This window comes from Oryzias latipes, chromosome 10, assembly GCF_002234675.1.
Source record: "Oryzias latipes chromosome 10, ASM223467v1".
NCBI lineage: Eukaryota > Metazoa > Chordata > Actinopteri > Beloniformes > Adrianichthyidae > Oryzias > Oryzias latipes.
The window spans coordinates 11434408-11458122 of record NC_019868.2 but is presented as its reverse complement, the minus strand read 5'-3'; the positions used below and the strand labels follow the sequence as shown (position 1 = coordinate 11458122).

Below are 23715 nucleotides of genomic sequence, written 5' to 3'. Positions count from 1 at the left end.
GCATCATCTCTGAATGTATTGGTTAGGCTGCCAGGTTAACCAGTTAGCACCTTGTTTAACATGACGGCGCCCGTTGATGACCAGGAGCTGGCTGTGGTCACAGAACTTTGACAGAGGTCAGACGGGATCCCCGTTCATCACAGCAACACTTTACCTAAAATCTCTTTGTGGATCAATAAAGCAAACAGACAAATGAAATAAAAAGCAACCATTTATTGTTTCCCCAGCAGAGTTAGGTTTGTCATGATAAACATTTAGAGGATTTAAAGTCTCAAACTACTGTTTCAGAAGGACACGGGTACAATGTGATGCAGTCAGTCTATTGGGGTAAAACCACGGGAGAGGATGAAACAAAGGAGCCATCTGCTAGAAACATCCGGGATTGGATGAGCTTCCAAACAAAATTAGGACAAACCGCAGCTCGGAGAAAAGGGCAAAACCACGAAGTGATCACAAAAAGCGCATCAATAAAAAAATAATACTAATCAGGCTTCAAATCCAAATCTTCCAAATGTGTTTAACAGTGTCTTCTTTATTGGCAAAAACAATAAAAAAACATAATGAATGTACCATATTTTGGATGCACAGTATTATGAAATTCTCACTCTTTCTTGGCTCAAGTGCAATAATGAGTCCATTACTCTGGCATCAGTTACATTGTCACTATATGGCTTACAAGGTAAACAGGTCCTGAAAGGTATACAGACACCTTTCACTCATCAAAACTATGGTACAGCAAATATATTGGCAAAAAAAAAGAACAAAGTAACATTATGTAAACAAACGGTAAACCACTGTACAGCTAATTCTAGCATGGTATTTACAAGTCAAGTTATCGTCTGAGCTAGTTCCCATGTTCAAAGAGCTACGGTTAAGACAAAACACAGAGGGATAAGATCCACCATGCGCTCTTTCCACCTTCATCCCACCTAACTGTAAAGACCAGCAAATGACATCTGGATGCTGGGATCATCCACATCTGTTGACATCTGCTTCCATGGACGCTGATTTAGTTTCTCCTATCCACACATAAGGCAAAAAGAGTTACGCAAAGTATCACATTCTTTGCGAGAAACTACCAATTTGACAGATGGGCTACAGGTTGGTGGTGCTTTGAGGTAAATGCACTTCTAGTGAACGTCTGGTGAGTTTCACTTCTTTTCTTTATATTACTAAAGGTAACAAAAACACATCCAAATGCAACAAGGGTGTTAGGGTTCCGATACGGGGAAAACATGTGCAAAATCTGCTCTAAAGCAAAGTGACTGTGTTGCAAAAAAATTTGAATGTACAAGGAACTGAGATGTACGGGAGTCATCACAAGAGACGCCAGTGCAGACCCTCATTCCAACCAACTGTATGTACAAGGCACTACGGATGAGATGAGAGGGCCACGCCTTCAGCCTGACGACAGCCTCCTCAGTCCGGCCGCAATATAGGATATTTAGGCAAGAATTCTATAAGAATCACCTGTGGAGAGAAAAGAGGAGAACATGTTTGCAAGAAAAGTTCTCTGCTTTATTAGATGAACGCTCTAACATAAATGTTCAGCATTAGCAGGTTTCAAGTCATTTGTTTTATCAATTTCTTTATTTCATTCGATGTTTATTCTTTAGCGTCTTCGCTAAAAGCCATTTCAGCTGTTTTTTTGTTTTTTTCACTGTGTCCGTGATGCGTGGCGTTTACTTTAGTCTGCAGACTAAACGGTTCTTCAGTGGAAACAGCTCCTGCTAGTCAAATGAGGCCTTCATCCAAAACTTTGTTTCAGGTGGACCAAAGTCTGGTCCACAGCAAAGCTTCAGGTGAGACCTGCCAAACACAGCGGACTATCCTATAAATGTAAAAGTTCCCGAAATTAAATTCTAAAAAAAGGGCTTTTAATGAGGTGAGATTTTGGCTACCTATCATGATAAAAGATATTTTTAAATTCCATCAGATTGGAGGTAAATCAACTCAAAACAATGGGTGTTCTGGCGGCACTTACATATTCCATCATGTTACTGCTTTCACATTTTCTTTTACTGAGTTTCCAGTGCAGACCCAGCTGAGGAGAGCAAGAAAACAAAACAAAACAGATCCTTTTAGCACCCCTCTCTTATGCAAACCGAGACAAAGACGCACACATATACGTGCGCACGCGTGCACACGCAGAGAAAAGAGAATGTCTGAATCTGCCCTTCAAGGACTGTCTGGTCTCACCGAGGTCAAGATGTGGCCAGACACCCTGAAGACCTTCCTTTATGTCTCCGCACAGCTACTGGCTGCAATTTGTTGCTGTGAGACTAAACCAAATGAGCACGGACATTTACGGCTGACCTCTCGGTTCTGTCAAACCCCAAAGCACTCGATCTGCCCCGAACAGCTCAGAGGGGCTAATGTGGCAGGTTAGAGTTTACGGAACAGATTAATGGTCGTGATCCGCCACCGCAGAGATACAGAAGGACTTTCACACAGCAGCTAACATGGAGCATCTCTCTTACCTTGTGGTATAATCTGTTATTCTCCCACTCCAAAAGCTTCTGAATGGACCGCCTCGTCTTTTGGGAGAAAAGACATTTGAGTTACTGGATGCAGTTTGACTCAGCAGAACACTTGAACAGGTAACAGTTAAAGGGAAAAAAACAACAGTTTAGGGGATTTATGGACTGGACTCTCACTTTACCAGCTAGTAATTTCCGCTTTGTTGTTAGCAATACAGAGTGGCTTTAAACGGCACGCTCTAGAGTTGGGCAATGCATCAACGCAGCGCCACAAAGCGAGCGTAAGCTGTCATTACCCTCCGCACTCAGACTAATGCAGATGAATTGCGTATTATGGCCTGTAAGTGAGAGTTTAACTGTCCCACTAGTGTCAGATGAGGCTGCGTGCGGACTCACTCTCTTGTTGAGGCAGATAACGGGCCACAGACTGCAGCCCACCGTGCAGCAACAGCACAGGCAGCCGCAAAGAAGCCACTTCACGTTGACAGGTAGGTTCTTTTTCAAACAGGCGTTCAGCCTGCTGATGCTGGTTTTGAATTCCTCCGGTGCCACCTGAGGGGGGGGGGGGAAGAAGGTAACGGGACACGTGACGAAACGTTTCGGTGTTTTGTTTTGTTTTAATTGAAGAGCACTCGTGTTTAAGAAAAAACCCTGACATAAAGATAAAAGGAGCTTTAAAAAAAGACAAAAGGTAGATGTTCTCCAGAGATGAGATCTCTACATTCTACACCCCTTACTTGCTAACCTGGCTGTACTCTGTTCAAGGCAAGGAGGGACTCAAAGGAGAGATAAGCCCAGTGCCTGTGGCAGTGTCGGCCAAACAACTTGAATGGATGCTCATTCCTCACCGAGTCTGTACGCCATAAAACCGGGGTCGTAATCTTTTATGACAGGATGCAAAGGTCTCTTTGCAAACAGCCAAAGACTTCAGAATAAAGCTCAGCAGGGCCTGATCTGCACCCTTCAATCATCATAATTGTGACCTCATCCATCACATGTCACCCTGAGTTACAATACTGAAGGTACTTTTTATTGCCCCACACTTCCCTCGGCTTGCTCTTACCCCTGCAGCCTTTTTGTCTTTCTGCGTCCGACCCAGGAAGCTTCCCATTCTTGTCTATACGGCAGAGTCCTCATTGCAGGATTTTATCACCTGGAGCTGGAGCTTCCAACACACTGGGGTCCCCGTCAGCCGAGCCCCCATAGACAAGCTTACTCATTGACAGAGCTGTACATTCAGGCTCTTTTCTCTGCAGTGTGCCGCGCTGCCTCCAATGCATCCCCAGCAGATCAAAACCACTCTGGGACGTTTGAATGGGACGTTCTGGGGAAGTTGGGGCCGTTAAAGGCCGACGGAACAAAAGCATCGCTGCAGCTTTAACGGCTTAATTCTTTCCCACTTGGATTTGAACAGAAAGAAGCTCGCAAGACTGAAGTGCAAGAAAACTTGAAAGTAACTGTACCTTTCCCGTGAGAACAGTGGGAAACTCGGTGTCAAATCTGTTGCCGAGTCCAAACCTGACAAGAGGGAAAAAGAAGGCATAAACCCCCATCATGGAACAGGAGCAAGCAAACATCTAAACAGTCTTTTTAGATCCCTTTTTGGATTTGTTTTATATCAGAACAGAGGAAAGATTCTGTCTAACATACTCTAACATTATAGAATGTATTAGATCTAAAGTTATCATTTTTTAACTTGTGTTTCTGGGAAGATAAAAAAGACAAAACTTGTAGCATCTTAACACCTCAAAAGGAAAATCTGTAAATCTTTATTAAAACTCTAGTAACAAAACTATTTTTAGGAAATTGGTCAAAAGGAACAACTGAGAACAAAACACTTGCTAAAAAAATCACATAAATTAACTTGAATGTAGAATCTGACATTATAATAACGTCACTGTTTAAAGTCTCTTTTTGCTATGGATGACATGATTCTGTTGCACCTGATTTGGTTCAAACCTTGATTTTTGGGGTTTTGTTTTGCTTTGATTTGTGTATTACAATAGAAAAAACAAAAATGTTTTAATGATCTAATAATCAAGTAACAATAAAGAACAATCTTTCAGTTGGATTATACAAAGCCTGATGTAATGTAATAAAACAATAAATAAAAAATCCGTCTTAAATTTAGAACATCTGTTTGACACTTTCAACATAAACATACTGGTTTGCAGTACAGATGCAGTAATTCCCTTTCCCCACGATTCATTTCAATGGTGAAGCAAAAATGAAAAGTGTCTGCATCCAAGCAGCATCTGGAATCATTTGATATAATCCAAACGGTGCAACTGAACAGATCCAACTATTATTATGAACAAAACTTTCATATATTTTATATTGAGCTTTAAAACGTTGCTTCTAAACACTCCTTCTAATAAATAGTGAAATATTAACTAAAACTAATATTAACAACAAATAAATTCAAACCAAGTCCTTTTCATCTAACATACTACTTTTTTATTATTATATTCAGCTACCTAAATGGTTGATGCAATGCAGAGTTTACTTAAACTTGCTAAGTTTAAGTTTCCATTAGGGACAGAGATTAAATAAATGACGACGCTGTTGTAGAGATAAATGAGAGCAACTCCCATAGAATAGAGGCACCTAAAAAGATAAACAGTGGAGCATTATGGAAATAATGATTGTGAGCCCAATCACGATAAAGAAAATAGGATTGACAACAACATAATTGATAATATAGGGGAAAAAAACCCTTTTTTGTTTTCATTTAAAACCTGGCTGCAGCTAACAGTTCTTCACATTACTGTAACGACTTACGACTGTCAACCTTCGAGCTTACGGTTGCCATGGCGACCAAAACGCCTAGATGATGTTATTATGCTCGCTTAAAAAAAACATCCACTTGAGTGTGGAGCGGACCCACTGTTTTTGTTGTGAATTACGTTAGCGGGCAGGATAGCATCGGCTAGCCAGGTGAAGGATAACAAAGCGACACCGGGCCGAACCGAATCCACTAAAGCGGGTTCTGCTTACACTGTGATGTGCCCAGCCCCTCGCATAACCACCGGCTCCAGGCAGTATCGGGGCAGGTTCTCTTCGCTCACTACATGGTCCTCCTCTTCGTCTTCTAACTCATAAATGGTATCAAAGTCCGCCATGTTTGGTAGTAAGACGCTCATGACGTCTTCATCGAGGCTGCGCACTGACGCGCTTTAGAAAGCGAGACCACCACCGTGCTGCGTTCAAGTCCTGTGAGAATTTTCATGATGACTTTTTTACGAGGCAGTTACTAACAGACGCACGCAGCAAATGTATTCTGGGACAACAATTAAGTTCAATTGATAGAAATAGAGTGAGAGGCTAACATGCTAGTTTATTTATTTTTTTAATCTTTGGCCAAAAAGACTTAATTTGGCCTTCGAAACTCTAGAAAAGTGGATTTATTGAAAGCTTTTTTTCTTTGCGTAATTGTAGAGTGGCGTCTTTTTCAACTATAAACAATGTGATCATTTCTAATAAATAAAGGAAAAGGGAGTAAAAACACGCTAAACTTGCACCAAGTTACGTAACTATTCTAGGCTATAAATTCAGCGGTACCCTTGTAAAATACCTTTAAAGTCTATAAATTTTTAATAAGGTCTAAAAACCCGACAAAAGCACCTCATTCATCATCGTGTTTTTTTCTTTAGTTTTTGAAGTTTTTCCTATTTATTTATTTTGTTTACAAGGATGCATGTTGAATTATCTGAATCGTGAAAACGTTCACTTTTGTTAAGCACGGATGCCTTTAAAAATGCAAAAAAAAAAAAAAAAGAAGAAGAAACTGCATATAACGTGAAAATAAAGCAAAATATCCACACTCAACATTTAAAACATGACAAATTTTCTGCAAAAAGCCTTTTATTTACAAACCCGTTTCAATGACAGTTGCTTTTTGCGCACGTATTGATTCTAAAACATCTAAAAAGATTGAATTCGACGCCTTTAGTTCTGAGATGTCTCGTTTAAAACTCCCCTGAAATGCCTGAGTTATTTTTCCAGGACATCATATTCACAAACACATTCAATTTTACAAACAAAAGATGATATTTATATCTTATAAATTCACAAAACAGTTTAAAGCTTTTAAGTTCGAAAACACGCGCATTCTTTTCATCTTTGCAAACCCGACATTATAAAAAACTATTCTATAAAAGCCTATATTGAAGAGCCTCCAGCATTTCATTGCTACAAATGAAATGTGTGTCCTTCTGCAGCGCAGTGAGTCTTATCCTCTTGATGCCCCGCCAAGTGTCCAGTCCGCGCGTTGGAGTGCTCAGTTATACCAGAGAAGATGCTCCAGCTGTCCTACTGGGTCACAGTCACCTGCTGTATATTCCTGATAGATGGCAAGGTGCTCATTCCCTGAGGGGGGTACATAGATCCGTGCATGTCTGTGGGACTCAGGGACCCCGGGACCGGCAGGGGACTCACTGAACCCGGATCACTGTGCACGGAGCCGCTGCTCCCGTCAGACTGACCCAACTTCTTCTTGATCAACTTCCTCTCCTTTGCTCTCCGGTTCTGAAACCATATTTTCACCTGAAAGAGGCGCAATAATTAAATGAATGAAGGAATTAAGACGAAAATAATTAAATGTTGCCCTAAATGATCACCATGAGGAATAAAACTCTAAAAAAAGATTTTAAATGGAGTATACTGGGCAATTTTCTTTAGCAAAAAAAAGTTTTAAAAATAAAAAAATAACAACAATAAAAGTAATACAAATTTTAAATGATTTATCTATAGCCATAGGATACACCTCCTGTGTCTACACTGTGTTCTTCAAATTTTAATATACTTCTTTGCAAGTTACATTAGAATGAAATTAACCACACCAAAATCCACAAAATTTGAGAGAAAATGTAAACAGGTACACTTTTTGAAGTGATAAGAGCTTAAAGATTTATTTTGGTGTATTTTTATAGTCCTTATATTTTAGCCGTTTTACAATGAAAGATCATGAAATTGATTCTAAAATAGGAAGAAATGGTCCCACCTGTCTTTCAGACAGACCCAGGTTGACAGCCAGTTCAGATTTTCTCCTGATGGTGATGTATCTGTTGAAGTGAAACTCTTTCTCCAGCTCCAGTCTCTGGTGGTCTGTGTACACTACCCTGTATTTCTCCTTCGTTCTTGTTTTACCTGTGCGGGAAAGACACAAACAACTGCACCATGAGGATGCAAAATCCCTCAGATTGTCTTTTTACTTTTTTCTTTTACAGGGGTGAGTCCTCAGAGGCCATGCAGGCGGCCCAACTGGAAGCTTTCCGCAGAGCCGACTGCATGCCAGGACCGGCTTTATCTGTGGGCTGCATCTTTATTTGCAACATCTAAAATCCACATCTCGTAGGTAGACGTCTCTACAGATACGCAAATGAAGCTGTTTGATCTCGCTTGCATGACAACTTCAGTGAGTGAATTTCAAACAGCCACGAGCCTTCCCGTTTCTTTGAAACACAACGTTTCACGTTGATTTGTCTGCGTTAAAGTCGCGCAGGGCGCACGAGAGTTAAAAGGAAAATCTGTGAATGACTTGAATCCGTTTATCAGATTTGCCGTAAAAGTTTGTACAAAGTTCAGGAAAGTTTGAGGAAAAACCGACAAAAACTTACAAAAACCTAATCAGTGAACATTCTGACCTTTAATATAAAATGACTGAATAATCTCTAGACTCAGAAAGAAACTCTTATTACTCCAGGTTTGTGATGTTAGCTGTGAAAACGTAACTCTTTCCGGCAATATAACTCTGAGAGGAAGGGAGGCTGGCGCATATCAAAGCAAAGAGGTGTTGAATGCAAAGGCCTCGGCCTGGATATGACGGACAACACTCAAGACACCAAACAATGTCACAGAGAATTGACCTCACAACTCCTGGAATAATGACATTAACATCAAAACTGCACGGCGCCGTGTTATCACACAAATACTCTCTATTATTTATTATCCTTTCTTTCATAATTTTTCAGGTTCCCATCTATAGACACGGTGGACGGGCTCCAGTTTGGAAAACTTTAGTTAAATTTGGTCCCAGAGAGTTTGTCTACATTGAATTAAAGTTGAAACATTTCAAATATAATTTGTGTTTTCCCCTTGTATTTTAGCAGTGACCGTTTGCCTGCTTTCCTCATAATTAAATTATTCTTATTGAGGTTTAAAAAAAATCCAAAAATAGCTGTATTTTGCGTAAAGCTTAGCTGCCAGCTCCTGCGTAAAATTGACATAAAGCAGCTCACAGTCGCAGGAGCATTGCCTGTCCTTCATGAGGCAGTGTGCACTTTTACGATGATGTTCTCACCCGTGGAAGACGCCTGCGCAGTTTTGCTCATCCACTGGTACGAGCTGCGCCGTTCTCTTTCGGGAGAAAGCTGTGAGACAGAAACGTTGTCCGGCGGCGGCTGCAGGACTGTGGCCCCGGGAGGATGCATGTGACTGTACTCAGACGTGCAGTAAGGGCCCTGTGCAGAAGATGAGTTGCTCATGGGTGGAGGAATAGCATTAGGGGGTCCCAGTCCATAAGTGCCCCAGTCCTCCCTTGGGCCGCCATAGGAAGGTCCCCAACTGCTCGCAGATTGTGTGTGTGTATCCATGTTCGGGACATGATGGTATCCTGTAAAATCGGGGTATTGCTGTGTCGAAACAAAGTTCTGTGGAGGCAGACTGATGCTGGATCTTCTCACTGGCCCTTGGTGATACATGCCGCTTTCTTTATCCAGTAGGTAACCCACATACATGTTTTGCATGAAAAGTTTTTGAAAAATAACAGTAAAGGGCAGATGAAGCCTGTTTCAAGGCAACATTGTGACCCTACAACTGTGAGAAAAAAACAACCCTGTGCCGTTTATAGTCCAAACGGGTTCCTTCAGTAAAATACCACGTAGATCCAGGCCTGTCTGCAGTCTCTCATGATGTGCCTCGTTTGACACGAAGCCAACGGTGCACTAAGGCCTTCCTGACGTGAGCCAGCTCCTCCACTCTCGTGGATTTGCATCCAAATGAGAGTGACCGGTGCTCCCGGCCCAGCTGTCCCTCACGTCACACCTGACAGTGAGCCTATCCTGGGCATGAGCTCTCCACCCCAGGAATAAATTATCACCCCGGCCTATCAGCAGGACACAGTGGCAATAAAGAGAAGACACTCGACAGAGCACACAAGGCAGGAGGCCTGTGCGCAATTACGCACAGTTCTTCCTATAAAACTCGATATAAACGTTTAAATTGTTGAGACATTTGTGTTTAATGTTTGGTTTAAGAGGAGACGTGGGCTTCAATTAAACGCTGAAAATATTAATTGTTATATTAAGTAAATTAAAAGAAAAGAAAAAGTGGACCGTGGGAATTCGGTGGTACTTTGTGACCACGCGCCACGGGTTAATCCAGATTTATTTGTTAACATATTCAAGTGCAAACGAGGTGCAAAGTATGAGAGACTTTTTTCTCTCTTGAATGAAGGTGAAGCTTTCATATTCTGTTCACACCTCAAGATCGCACTTCACAGCTAATTCCGGTTACAAGGAAACTCCAGCGACCCCCTCTGAGACAAACTGCGGCCTGTGACACGGCGGTCAGCTGCAATCTCAGGCTAAATTTACTGCTCTGCTCAGCTCTTCCTCCTGTTAAATATGATTTGAAATCTATTTATTTAGCATTTTAAACAACAACAAAAAATAACAGTTAAAAAACATTTTTCAGACCCACATAGGAACTCATCAAACACAATTTGAAACGAACGAATCTGTGTCACACTTTAAAGTCTGCTGCTTTTTGCACTTCAGTGCCTCTATATTTGAAAATAATCTCTCAAGAAATAAAAGAAAAAAGCTGACTTTTAGACAGAAATCGATTTAGAATTAGAAAGGAAACTCCTCACATCTCACAGGCACCATAAAACCTCACCCCTTTAAACCCCACTGAGAAATTTTAATTAAACTCAAACTTCAAGGTTTTAGGTTTTATAATTCTTGTTTGACCTTGTTGAGAAGAAACAATAAATATGAGATTTCTTTTACTCCCCCCATTGTATGTAACATTTTCTTCATTCATCTACTTAATCTGAAACACATGAATGCATATTTATTTGAACAAAGGTCACTGTTTTTTTCTCACCAAATCAAAAGAAAGACTGTGGCCTAATGGTCTTTTTTTACTTGGTCTCTTTCTCAGCTACAACTCCCTCTTGTGGACATTTATAGAATTTCAACTGCAGGGTTCAAATAGCCAACGTCTGTTTGATTTCTTCTCTTATGATCTCTCAGAACAGAAGAGGGCAGCCTCCACTAACAAAAACCCGCATGCTTCAGTCTCTGTGGAGCTTTTACAGGGAAAAAGAATGGATTCATTGTAAAAAGCCTAAATGTTTCATCTCTGAAGCGTTCACAGGTCAATTTGCTCAGCCATTTTTGTTCAGTTAAGTTAAATAACACCTGGAATAAACACTGTCAACATTAATATTTTTTCAAAAAGGAAAAATAGCAATGACAAACAAACGTTCATTTTAACAATGCATTAAAATCCAATTCCCTTGTTGGACAAGCAAACAAACAAAAAAGGTTGTTTTCGTGATCACGTTTATGTAACTGGAAATACTTTTAAAATCATAAAAAAATCAAAAGAAAATTATAATTCTAATTAAGATTAATTGTTTAAGGGTCAAAACGTAAACTGTTTGCAATAATCAGTTCAACAAGTAAATTTAAAGAATAAATAAAAGAGAATAACTAAAATTTAAATCGTACTTTAAGAGAAGAGCTTATAAAGATGGAACTTTTCTGAAAACTTCCTGCAACATTTTGTTTTCTGTAAAGCACTGCACCAAATCTAGATTCACGAGAACAGATACAATTACAGCACAAACAAGGAAAGTGACAAACACATGACAAATGTTTTTGAGTTTTGGATGATAGACAAGTGTTTTAGTTGAAGTTTATTGAACACTGGAACTCTGTCTGTTTGAATGTGCCCTTGTTTAATGAAGGGATCAAAACTGACTGCAAAAGAGCTGCAGCAGGTCAGGCTGTGTGCTGATGCTGAGTTTGGGATTGGGCTCACCAGGATGCGTGGTGAAAATACTTGAAGAGCTGATGTCTGAATATGTTGCTAAAACCATGAGAACAATCACTTCCAACATACTCCAAACCAGGCACATAAGCCTCAGGAGTGGTGGGATTCTGTTCTGTAGAGCCATGAATCAAAACTCTGATTCTTCAAGCCTGTGGATTTACAGTACGTCACAAAGAGACACAATGAAGCACATACTATGAAGAACTGCAGGTTTACAGTAAATGTGTGGCACCATCATGTTGGATAACGGGTCAAGTTTTAAAAAATTCCCAAGAAGCAATACCTGATGTTCTGGATGAAGAATGGATCTGAGCATCACTGGATCCTCTAACACTGATCCCAAACTCAAGTCCAAACCCAGCAAAGCTTGGATTCAGAGGAAGTAGAAGAATGTGAGATGAGATTCAGGTCAAGTGAATCCAAGAAATGATCCCTGATGGAGTTTGAAGAAAGCAGCAGAGAAGATGGAGCACAGGTCTATTCATCAGACTTCACAGGATGGGGTTCAGTCATTCTAAAATGAGACAAGTTATTTTCTTAGCTGCAGTGCAGCTATTAATCATACATTTTTACTTATTTTTTATTTTATAAGAATTAAAATTGTAATATTTTATTTTACTACTTGATGCCTGAATTTATTTCCAGCTATGGAAAACAATCACTTATATTTTTGTTTTAAGTAGGAATCAAGGTAAGTTTGGAGCCGAAGTGGTTTGATACTTTATTTTCATCAATAGGCATCAACGGGTTAATACAACATTCTTTAATGTCAAATTTAGCTTTTATTACCACCCCTAAGTGCTGTAAAGCTGAATATGAGCTAAATCTTTGTGTGATTCTATTACTTTAGATTTTTTTCCTGCTTTTCTTCATGTAATAGCTCTGTGTGTCCTCTAGATGGTGCTGTAAGGTCACCTATGATTTTTCTGTTGTCATTCACAGTGAAAGCTTGTTGGTACCAAAACAAAATTTGTTTTAAAAAGTCTTTAATGATGTGTCTGATGACATTGTGCACTGTTGCTTATGCAGATCAGCTTTCTTTTATGAAATCAAAGCCTGAAACGACGGAAAGCCCCGCTGCGTTCAGCGGTGTTGATGGTGTAACAGCCAAAGTATTTCTCAACAAACCCACAGTGATTCTTACAGTAAGGCAGATAAAACTGGACCATCTGCCTCTATTTTTAGACAGCCTGCTCCCATGGTTCACACGGGGCCTCCACAGCTCCGTTTGTCATCTGTAACACAAAACATCTGCAGATTACAACTTCTCTGACACGTCATGTTCAAGTTTCTGGGTTGATTTGTTCAAGTTGCAACAAAAAATCATTGGTTTATGTGTTGCAAACAATATTCTTGTTTAGAAGATATTCAGACGCACATAAATGTGCTTTGCTGCTCAGAGCTGTACCTGTTCTTGCAAACATTCTACTACAGTTTTTTAAATTCAAACTAAGGAACTTAGTTCACCAAATCAGGTGCAACTGTGATATAAAGATGCATCTACTTATATTGTTAACTATTTGCCACATGAACTCTAACATGATTGACATTTTTTAAATTCATTTCTTTCATGACAAAAAAGTTCTAATTTCACAATAAGTTTGTGAAATTGATCAATAACATTTGATCTAACTACAGTTTTATTTCCACTTGAGGATTTTTTGAATTGGAAAATTAATTTGAATTTGATGATCCCCCTATTTTTTAAATCCTAAAAAGATGGTTAAAACTAGCTTTACAAGCAAATTGTGTTCCCATTTTCTCTCAAATAAACACCAAATATGCATGGGATGGATAAAAAAATTGTGTTTTGGTTCTTCACACCCTTAGTTTTATTGGAGTTTTAAAGGATTTTTGGTGACTTTCACCAAACCATTTTATTAGAATTTTTCAGGGACACAAAAACTTTTGTGGCATTCTACACTGAAAGAAACAATCAGAAATAGCCTTTATCGAAACCCTTTTCTTTATTAAAATTACCCAAACACAATTTATTGTCTCTACTTCTCCCTCAAAAGTTCTGCACACTCTCATTTAAAGACATAGAACTTGGAATTATCCTCTGCTTTCTTTTGGTTCTGTAAACACTCAGCTAGTGGTGGTGCTTGTTTTTGAAGCAGACCCCCACACCCTCAAAGTGCCATGAAACCGGCTCAGCTCATTGTTTCCCCGCCTGGCGGGAGGCAAAGGGTGTACAGAGTGTTCCCGTAGCAGCAGGGCCTGGGAAAATGCTGCAGCCACAGTGCCATAATTAATGTGAACATGATGGGCTTGTTTCCTTGTTCAGATGCATGTCTGTGGTGTTAATCCCCATTTTGCACAGTCCTGTCTGCCACTCGGGTGCTGTGGGGCAACTTCCCTGGCTGCAGAGTCAACAGACCCTCATGGTTTCTCCAGTTTGCAAATATGAAATTCTGTGTTCATCTTTGCAGCAAATTTTGGTTTAATAGTATGGTTTCCTGTTGGTTTTGTTGTGCGGTTTCCAATCTGCTGAAATGTTTTCCTGCTTGAATTTGCTCATTTTGAGTAAGATCTGAATTTTAATCCAGATTAAAGTGTTCAGCCAGTGTTTAGATGATAGTTTCAAAGTTTTTTTTCCTCTTTTCCTAAGCTTGAGAGCATCTGAATGCAACACTGGCTCCATATTGTGTTCATGAAAGGATTGGTGTGACTTGGAAGATGCCTCACATTTGTGGAGAGAACATTTTCATTTTTATTGGTTGTTTGTGCTTTCTTTTCCCTAACAGAAGCTGTGGATTAAAGGTGGTGTTTTTGGCTCCTGATGCAAAAGCATCCGGCTCATTGTTCTGAATTTAGGTGAGAGGCGTGGATGCTGCATGCCCACCATTCACCTTCATGGGCAGGGGTCTGGGAAAAGCATTGTGTGGACATTTATACAATAAAAAGGACTTCTTTATTTGCTATCATGCTTAATCTAAAGCATTAAAATGATAGTTTTTTTTCAGGCCATAACTTGTATTTTTTGATAGAAATTCCTTAAATTCATTAGCAGCTAGTTTCTCAGAGATTAATGAGCTGTTTTTGCAGGTCTGTTTGCTTTGGGAAGAGGCTGTGGAAGTGCTCACGGGGAAGTGGAAGGGGGGTGAGAAGGCTCACAAGTGCAATTGTTGAATGAAGAAAACAAATTGCACAAATTCAAAGCGGACATTGGTGGAAGTTTGTGTGGAAGTTGTCTGAGCGACACTGCAGTCCATCGTTTTCCCTGCATCTCCTGATAACGACAAAGGACGTCTTATTAAAGATCACCTCCATCTGTTGCATCTCAACAGCCGATTTATTACTCCATGTAGATAAGACTGACTTATCTGCAGAAAAGGTTTTCATTTGCAAAAGCTCTGACACCCTGAGAGCAAAACGCTGTTGAATTAAGGGAAATGTTTGCCCAGATAGATGACTGTGAAGAATGAACTTGTGAAGATAAGCTAAATTAAATGCAAGGTTTTGTTTATTTTAGTGGTTAAATAATACTGCAAGGTCCCATTATGTTTTGCTAGAAATGATATTTTGTGAAGTTTTAATGATCTGGGAAACTTTTCTGAAAGATGTAACTTTGGAAAACTGTCATTTTGGGGAAATGATATCCAGTATAGGTGAAATTAGAAACAATTGATTATGATTTCTTTGTTGATTTAATTGTTTGAAAGTTTTTCATTGATTTTTTTTCTTTTGAGCTGGTTTCAGTTGGGGAGGTTTTCTGCCTCGTCCTCAATGATCTGGAGCTTTAACTTGTAAAACGGGCCTCACATTTTCTGCGATTTGCTTTTGTGTAAAAGATTTAAAGAATGAGAGCTATAGTGAACCATAACACCAGTTTTTCTGCTCTCCTTTAGACAATAAAAATTCCCATGTGGGATACGGTGTCACGCCTTTGAGCTTCTATTGGAAAATTGGGATAAACCATCAGTTTCTTTCAGGATCTCTGGATGTGACCGGATTGATTTATCCAATGTTTCATGGCCAAACTCAATAATCCCAAATTACAAAAGATGTTACTTGATTGGTTCATTCTTTCTCAGTAAAAATGGGAGAAATGTGCATCAGAAAGGCACATTTAATCAGCAGCTTTTAAATGAGTTGATGATTGAACCTTGAGAAATGCCCCAATTGAGGAGATCCTCTGATTTACGCTGTGTGGAAATGTACTGTGTTCATCCACATGATAGGAAAAAACACAAAATTTGACAGCCACAGTCTCCCCCCCCCCCCCCCCCCCTGTCCAACATCCTTCCCCTGTTTGTTTGCATCATATAATTTTGAAATAGTCGGTATTTGAAGTTGTTGAGATGTGTATGCTGCTGATGCTCAGTAAACAAAGGCTGAGAGGACAGGCTGAGCTCGTTTTGGGGTCTCGTCCTCAGACACGCCCATAGCCGGTAAGCTCTCCGGTCGTAACCAGAACCAGGATGATTAAAAGTTCCTTCCTTTCCCACTTTGGCATTGTCCGGGCGTGCAGACAGGCTGCCGACACCTCGCCCCGGCAAGGAAGTGAGTCCTTCACAGTCCAAGAAGCAGCAGAGGGCATCAGCACTGATGGTACATTCCAGTCCAAACCAACCTCAATGGGTACAGCTGAGAAGCATTCATTTAAAAAGAAAAAAAAAACAACCTTAGGAGAAGATGCCTTCTAAATATGAAGCATTAAAAGTGATCATCAAAAATAAACATGTTAACATTTTTATGATTTTGAATGAATAATTTTTTCCCAGTGGTGAAACAGACTTCTTTGACCTATTATTAATTGTTTATTGATGTCGTTTTATTAACTATCCAACCAAGAAAAAAACAATGAAAACATTTCTGCTGCTAATGGCGTGAGTAACACACACAATCACTGTTTGTAATAATGTCTGCTCAATGTTTGTTCAAGCAGACAGTTAAAGGGTTAGGAAGGTTTAAGGTTATTTTGTTTCCTGCCTAATGCCTCTTTCAGCTTCTTTTCAGTCTCTGATGCTGCTGGAGTTGATTGAAAAAAACCTTTTTATCCCAGATTTATGCAAAGTATGAATTATTGTGTTCAAAATATTTATTGACTGGAGCTTCCTCTTTAGAATGAACGGTTGGGTACTTTAAACATTTTCTGCTTTACATGCTCAGATTGGACGTTCTTTATTAAAATGTTGCTGTGAATAATCTGCTTTTATCTGTGAAGACTCACAATCATCTATCCATTTTTTCTGTTCTCAGGGCTTTTTCTTCATTCTGCTTTGATTTTCATGTCTTATTTCTAACCCTTGTGCTATCTTAGATGACCCCACCCTTACATTGACGTGTTCTTTCTACCATGACAAAGGTGGATAAAGGTGGAAAGATTTCATGTAATCCATGGACACCAGTGAAGATCACAAATCATTGAAGAAAAAAGGTTCAGAGCACTGTCTAGTGGGTCTAGATAAAGTTAAAGTGCCTCGGATAGCACAACGGTTACAGAATGATGATTAATTCAGGATCTTGATGGGCCTGTTTTTTAGTAAACCCCTGTGGTAACAGTTGTTACAGAAGTAAGTCAGGTGGGTTACTTACCACCTTCTTGTTTGTCACTCTTTACAAAAATCTATCCTTATTCAAAGATGCACATAGTAACTTTTGATTTAAAAAATGTCCACCTGCTACCTAACCTTGATTCTTGCTTATAAAAAACATAAATATTCAAAGTTTTGCACCGAACACACTGGACTAAATCTCGACTCTCTCGGATATACCCAGATATTAATCCTGAATGCGATCGTTGTCACCACTCCCCCGCCTCTTCTACTCATATGTTTTGGTCATGTCCATCACTTGCACAATACTGGACTAACGTCTTCGGATTCTTATCGCAGACCCTCAAATTGCCCCTCAAACCTGAGCCGTTAACTGCCTTGTTTGGGGTCATCCCCAATATGACAAACTTGCCAACACTACAATCTGATTTTGGGGCACTTCTCACTTTTTTGGCAAGACGCAGGATTTTGTTGTGTTGGAAGTCTCCCTGTCCTCCTACGCTAGAAATCTGGATCAAGGATGTTTTGCACTATAGTAAACTTGAAAAGATTAAGTTTACTCTACGTGGCGCCACGGGCAAGTTCTTTAAAATTTGGCAACCCTTTTTCTGACATGTTAACACCTTACAATCACGTAACATACCCACATAGCTGGCTCTCATTTTCCTAAAAAATATACTTTTAGGTATTTCGATTATTTCGTTTGCGCTCACTCATTGTTACTTTAAAATATCACTGACCTGAACTATTTGTTCTCTATTTATGAAAACCTTTTTTATGTTTATTCTTTTTTTTTTGTGTGTGTTCTAATGCTTTACACATCTCCTATTCGTGATCCCTGGAGAGTTTCTTTTGATATATCACATATGTTGTGCTGCCATTTTATTTTCTTAATTTTAATGATTCATTACTATTATTGTAAGTTTTTGGTGTATATTAGGCTTAGTGATGGGATGTGTATCGCCTTTCTGTTTGGGTTTTTTTTTGTTTGTTTTTTTGTTTTTGTTTTTGTTCTAGGTTTCAATGGGGGGGAGGAAAAAAAAGTGTAATCATTGTTGTTATCATGTGTTTACTATTGCTGCTCTAAAATCCAATAAAAACAATTTTGAAGAAAAAACATAAATATTCAAAACAGCTAAAAAGTAATTTATTTCTTTAAAAAAATGTTGGGAAAACCCTCTGATTTTTATTATGTAATATTTGTTGATATAATCGGATTGATTTTTATTATTGATGAATTGTGACGTGTGTGTCTGGTAATTACTTTTATGACAAATTGTAGCTTGAGTTGTAAACTTTGTGCTGTTTCGGGTACATAGTAGACACGTGCAACAGAAGGAAGATTAGAATCAAAATATTCTCCATTCTCAGAAAAATGCAATGTTTTTGTACAGAAAATGTTCACACTGATAAACACATGTTTGTCTGTAAAAACAGTTTCATGTAGAAATGTCTGCACTTCCAAAAGTATGAATTGAAGACAACAAGGGATGCATAAATATATAAATCTTTATTCATCTTTTTAAAACTCATGAACTCATTAACTTTAAGCTGCAGAAAAAACTCATTAGTTCTTGTAAATGATGGAAAAATGTAAAAAACAAATTTCTGAATATGGTCAGCAATAAAACTAAAAACAAACCCAGAACACTGTTAGCTTTGAAATTAAGATATAAGTAGTAAAAAGTTAGAAGTGTCTGATAACAGAAAGCATGATTGTGTTACGACACATTAAAAACAAATACAGAAATGTTATTTTCCTAATATATAGATGAGAGTTAAATATGAACAAAAACACCTTTGAAACATTTGACCTTTAACACTGTCTCACAATAAAATATGTTAAAATACAATAACAGAGTTATACTCGAAGTATCAGTGCATAGTCATGTCCTTCAAAATAAAACACACTTGGAGTTAACTCAATGACACAAATACTGCTTTTCTAGTCAAACATAAAATAACTACCTGCCAAGTTTGTGCTCGACTACAAGATTGAACGAGAGAAACACTCCTCCTGTGAATGAAATGCTGCAAAAGATGTTAAAATACGACAAACCAGAGAAAGGGTGGAGGTCAGCGCAGCTTCAATACAGCAGGGATTAAACAATGGAGGGGTGACAAGAAAGTTGGTTACACACTAGACTAAATGAACAAAACTGCATGACTAAATGACAGTGTTAACTATGGATATAAATAATTCATATCGGTAGTGCTTTGGAATTAAGTGTTTCTGCAACGTCTCCTTCACTTTCCTATGCTTTAACTACATTTTTACAGAATATACAAATCAGGTTTTATTTCCCTTTAGGTTTGGCCCAAAAAAACCAACACAACGTTTCTTTAACACCCTAACTGGCGCAGGAAGGGAGATGAATGTGCACGTGCAGTGACTAATTGCAACACTTTGGTTGAGCTGCGGTTGAGCTGCATGATTAAAGCTGAACCCTGTTTCCCCCAATAACCTGTGATTTTCCCAAAGTCAAGAGAGATCAAAAAAACACCCAGAGTGCACCTCTCTGCCACTCTGAGTCATCCTGAGTTTGTGGAGCTGACTTTGATTCCTTTTTTTGTTTTTAAGAATGCAATTAGGACGTAAATTACAAAAGTTTCCCTGACATGGACACAATCCCCCGTTTGTTTTTTAATAATCGACTTTTTGTTTATGGAAAAATAACACTGCTTAACTTTACCTGTCCTTTATCTTCATCCTCATCATCATCATTTTCAGAGCTGTGGTGAAGCTGAAATTAATGTGATTTGTTTCACAGTAGATCTAAATAATAATACCTGAGCCTGCTTTCAGCTGTACGACACATCTCAGTGAAAGTGGAATGGACCAGCAGCACTAACACCTCAAGACCAGATCAACAGTCCACAGGTTTGCTTTTGTTGCACAGTTGACTCTCTGGAGGTCGGATGATGTGAAGTTGATCATTTTCGAAACAGTACAAGAGATTTTCCAAATCCCAATCCGCGCCAGAGAACATTTTGGATCAAGAGTCAAAGCAGGGCAAAACAAAGCCGAGGCCTTTCACTCGTGAGATTCTCCGCTGGAAAAAGGTGGGATGCTAGACAGGAGGGGTGGAGTAGCGCACCACATAGTTGTAGTCGGGCGGAGGGCTGTGACACTCCAGGCTGGCATCCAGAACCGAGTCATCCAGAGTGAAGTCCAAAGGAGGAATCTCGGGAAGGAAGCTCTCCTTCTCTGCGTCACTCAGCACCGACTCCTTGCTCTTACTTACTGCCTTCTTCCTGAGGAGAAAAACAGCAGCAAGCTCAGCTTCTGCCTAATTCAAGATAGATTTTAAGAGGAAGGAGGTGGAACTCCTTCAAAACAGGCTTGTTTGTCCACACAGAGGTATTTGTCATTAACCCCTTAATGCCTATTGATGCAAATGTGCATCTAAACACCTCAGCTCCAAAATTTAGCATCTTCATGAAAACAAAAACATTAGAGAATTTTTTTGATGCCTGACTATAAGTCAGGCATCAAAAAAGCGATGTCTTCAGCAGTTCTCTTTTTCCCTGATCCGTGACATAAAGCCTGGCATACAGTAAGGCATCTAGGGGTTAATTGAACAAAAATGTCAAATAACTTTCTTTCTGAAATTTAAGCTTTAGAAAATAAAACCTTCTCATTTCATCATTAAAATATTGGTTCATTGTTCAAGTTATAAAACCTCTAAAGCTACGTTATGCGACGAATTTCAATGAAAAATTTATATAATCAGACGTTTTGGGCTTCAACATTCAAAACTTGTGTTCACGTGTCGTTACGTAAGTTTCCACGACAGTTTTTGGGCTTTTACGTACAAAATCCTCATCCACTGAATGTATGTTGCGGGTCATGTCAAACTTTGACCAACCAGATACTGATATTTGGTAGTGATCTATGGATGGCGTCCCTATTCCATAGATGGTAGTGCCAATAGAACCCCCCACCCCCCGCTCATCCTGTTTGAACATCCTGGGCTAAATGCCCGTTCAAGATCATGCTTCACATGCTTGGTGAGAACGTAACTCACAAAAAACTGGTACACCTAACCTAAAAAAGCAGCCAGGTCAGATGCAGGTTTTTTCAGTGAAATAAATCAGCTAATATATCTTCTTTCATAATAAACAATGCATGAAAATGTGTTGTATATCAAAGAGCAGAGCAGTAAACAGAGCAGGGGAATTCATCCACAACAGAGACATCAGAGACGTTGTGATCTGATTGTGACAGCTATGAGGCGCAGAGTCAGAGTAAAACTGTGTTCTTTAGTGATTTAGGGTGAACAAGCTGTGCACTTAAACATACAGAGAAAATCACAAAAGAAGTAAGTGTTCAACCTTAAACAGAAGGCTGTTTTGACATCTTCCCCTTAAAGAAAAGTCTGTTGAGAAGCCATACACTCAGATGAAATGTCCCTCATTCACATGTGATGTAATCAATCATCCTGAGCGTTTTCTGCTTCATTTGATTCCCAGAATATGAATACGTGAGTCTTATTGTTTTGGACGTTGCCATGGGTTTCCAGAGCTCCCCTTTCCAGACCAAAGGGTCAGTTCCCAGCGGGGGAAAAGACGCGGCTCTACTGGAATGTAGCCGGGATTATTAAACTACCTGGCAAACACTGCATTAAAAAAAAGAAGAAGAAGAAAAAAAGAAAAATACCCCAAACATTGGAAGAGGAACAAAATGAAACAAGGGAACAAAGGCTTACATTTTTGTGTAAGATTATAGATTTTCAGGGAATAAAAATGTGTCTTCTCAAATGCCATCTTTGATGGAAGAGGGGCTACAGACCAGGGGGCTTCAGGTGGACCACCACACAGGAACAAACACGCGCTCTGGAGTTCAAAGGGTGCAGTGATTGAGAGACCTCCAGGCGGGAAAGTCGTCCCCTTGAAGTAGATCATTCTCTGGATTCCACAGTTAACTCTGTCTGCAAGACTGAGGTCCAGATGAGTCAAGCAGGCCTTCTACACACTGAGAGGGTCTCAATTAATTGCAGCATTTGAGAGTCTTTCATTAGCTCTTTGCAGCTTTTGACACGTTTGACCTTAGTAATGTAGCTAAAGCTTTTAAGTAAAGAGTGAAGTTCACTATCCTTCTAGCAAGTCCATGGAGGTAAATCGACAGCACTTTGCTAAAATAACTCAAATGAGAAGAGAAAATGGTGAAAAAGGTTTGAAGTGTAATTACTGGGTTCAGGGGTGTGACCTTTTACATTAACCCTGCCACTGAGTTGCTGTAAACTTACCCTTTAGCCCTCAGACACCCACAGAGACCCCAACAAGAGGAAGATTTAAAGGACTGTCTTCAAAAGCTTCTCACGTGGGAGTACATTGTCTAGAACTTTCTTTTTCTTAAATCGCCATCTTAAAGTCATCAAAATAATCTGCAGGATTTTGGGGTAAAGACTGCCTTTCTTCAGAGAGCCGTGACTCAGATCATCATGGGAGGCCTCTCATTGAGGGCGCACACGATGAAAACAAAGACTTTTTAGTGTCCTCTCTTTAAAACAGTCAAACCTTTGTTTTTGGACCCTCAGCTCGTCACCCTCAAGATTTTCACCGCCCACTTCCCCTTTGTGCCTCAAAAAGTTTGTAAAGGTAAAAGACACTTTGTGTTTGTTCCACAGTTACACGTATACATTCCAGCACAGCGGGGAGGTTTCTAAGCAGGTACTTTCCAGCCTCCTACTATGGGTTTGTGTCACTCGTGGCGTGGTATACGTACGCCAAAGCCATGATGCTCAGAGGTCGCCCTGCCAACGACTCGAAGCGCATAAGAGTCTTCATGGTGTCCGATGAAAGGCCCATCCCACTGTCTGACTGACCCTGAAGAGGATTGAAAAACAGCAGAGGGTGAAGACAGCAAAAGACTGCTTTTGTTTACTGCTTAGTTGAGTGTTTAGTTTCAAGATACCATATTTTCTGCACTATAAGACACACCTAAAAAGCTGAGTTTTTTTCAAAAAGCAACAGCTCTTAGTTAATTTTGAGAGGTACATAGCGCTCTGTCTAAATGTTAGTCTGATTTTTGTACAAGTTCCAAACGAGGTTGGGTGTTTTTGTTGTAAATACCCTAAAGCGGCTAATGTGTAACGTGTCAAACTGTTTTTTTTCTCATGTATTGCTAAAAAGGTTAGAAGTTTAGCATAGTCACAGTAACATTTGTTATAGTGGTATCAGTTTGCTTTTTACGTGTTGCAAAAAAGGTTGGGAGTTACAGGTATTGTGAATACGCTAATGTGTAGCGTGTTACAAACAAGTACTAGAGTTACCATGAACACAGTTAATAAAGTCAGACTTTATTAACTGACTTTCTATTGTGTACGTGTTGACATGCTTCTGAGTGAAGATTTATGATTTACCCCCCCTCTTCTATAATCATCTTCCTAGCCCCCCCCAATCCCTCTCTCTTCTTCCGTCCTCTTCTTTTCCGACGGGTCCAACAAAAAATTATTACAAATATAAATATCATATATAAAGTTTAGCCTAAATTACAAAAGGGGTTTATTCAAATACACCTTGTGTGTCAGAAGATTCATAACCCCCTGTCCAATCATGTCCAACACAAGAGGCTTTCAGCTCTCATTTGTTTGCTCAGCTGTTGGATAGGACAAGTAAAAAATAAATAAAAAATAAAGTCTGACTGACATATAATTTATCTCTTGCTT

General features: G+C 39.4%; 3 protein-coding genes across 4 annotated transcripts in view; all 3 read right to left on the bottom strand.

The window, feature by feature from the left end:
* Positions 1-193: 193 nt before the first annotated feature.
* LOC101170351 (cysteine-rich hydrophobic domain-containing protein 1) lies at positions 194-5689 on the bottom strand. Its single transcript, XM_004073125.4, has 6 exons — positions 5478-5689; positions 3944-3998; positions 2877-3032; positions 2481-2537; positions 1985-2044; positions 194-1470 (listed from the first exon to the last, which is right to left on the bottom strand). The coding sequence occupies exons 1-6, from the start codon at positions 5621-5623 to the stop codon at positions 1420-1422; spliced, it is 525 nt and encodes a 174-aa protein (XP_004073173.2). The 5' UTR covers positions 5624-5689; the 3' UTR covers positions 194-1419.
* Positions 5690-6310: 621 nt separating this feature from the next.
* Positions 6311-9527, bottom strand: LOC101170103 (homeobox protein CDX-1). The gene is made up of 3 exons (XM_004073124.4): positions 8782-9527; positions 7483-7628; positions 6311-7025 (listed from the first exon to the last, which is right to left on the bottom strand). The coding sequence occupies exons 1-3, from the start codon at positions 9224-9226 to the stop codon at positions 6792-6794; spliced, it is 825 nt and encodes a 274-aa protein (XP_004073172.1). The 5' UTR covers positions 9227-9527; the 3' UTR covers positions 6311-6791.
* Positions 9528-18535: 9008 nt separating this feature from the next.
* LOC100049480 (vascular endothelial growth factor receptor kdr-like) overlaps positions 18536-23715 on the bottom strand; it is a 42746-nt gene continuing 37566 nt past the window's right edge. The window contains exons 29-30 of one of the 2 annotated variants that reach the window (XM_011479978.3): positions 22773-22873; positions 18536-20299 (exon numbers count right to left, since the gene is read on the bottom strand). In XM_011479978.3, coding sequence (XP_011478280.1) covers positions 20116-20299; positions 22773-22873 — 285 coding nt within the window. In that variant the 3' untranslated portion in view covers positions 18536-20115. The remainder of the gene's footprint in view (positions 20300-22772; positions 22874-23715) is intronic. The other variant, XM_020706464.2, reaches the window with a different exon arrangement.

Bases quoted from the DNA above. Each gene is read 5' to 3' on its own strand.
- LOC101170351 (XM_004073125.4), bottom strand. From the start codon at position 5,623: ATGAGCGTCTTACTACCAAACATGGCGGACTTTGATACCATTTATGAG. The intron at 3,033-3,943 runs GTACAGTTACTT...CCCCCCCCTCAG, and splicing joins CCACTGTTCTCACGGGAAAG to GTGGCACCGGAGGAATTCAA. The intron at 2,045-2,480 runs GTAAGAGAGATG...TGCTCTCCTCAG, and splicing joins ATAACAGATTATACCACAAG to CTGGGTCTGCACTGGAAACT.
- LOC101170103 (XM_004073124.4), bottom strand. From the start codon at position 9,226: ATGCAAAACATGTATGTGGGTTACCTACTGGATAAAGAAAGCGGCATG. The intron at 7,629-8,781 runs GTGAGAACATCA...TTTCCCGCACAG, and splicing joins TGCGCAGGCGTCTTCCACGG to GTAAAACAAGAACGAAGGAG. The intron at 7,026-7,482 runs GTGGGACCATTT...CGCCTCTTTCAG, and splicing joins TGGGTCTGTCTGAAAGACAG to GTGAAAATATGGTTTCAGAA.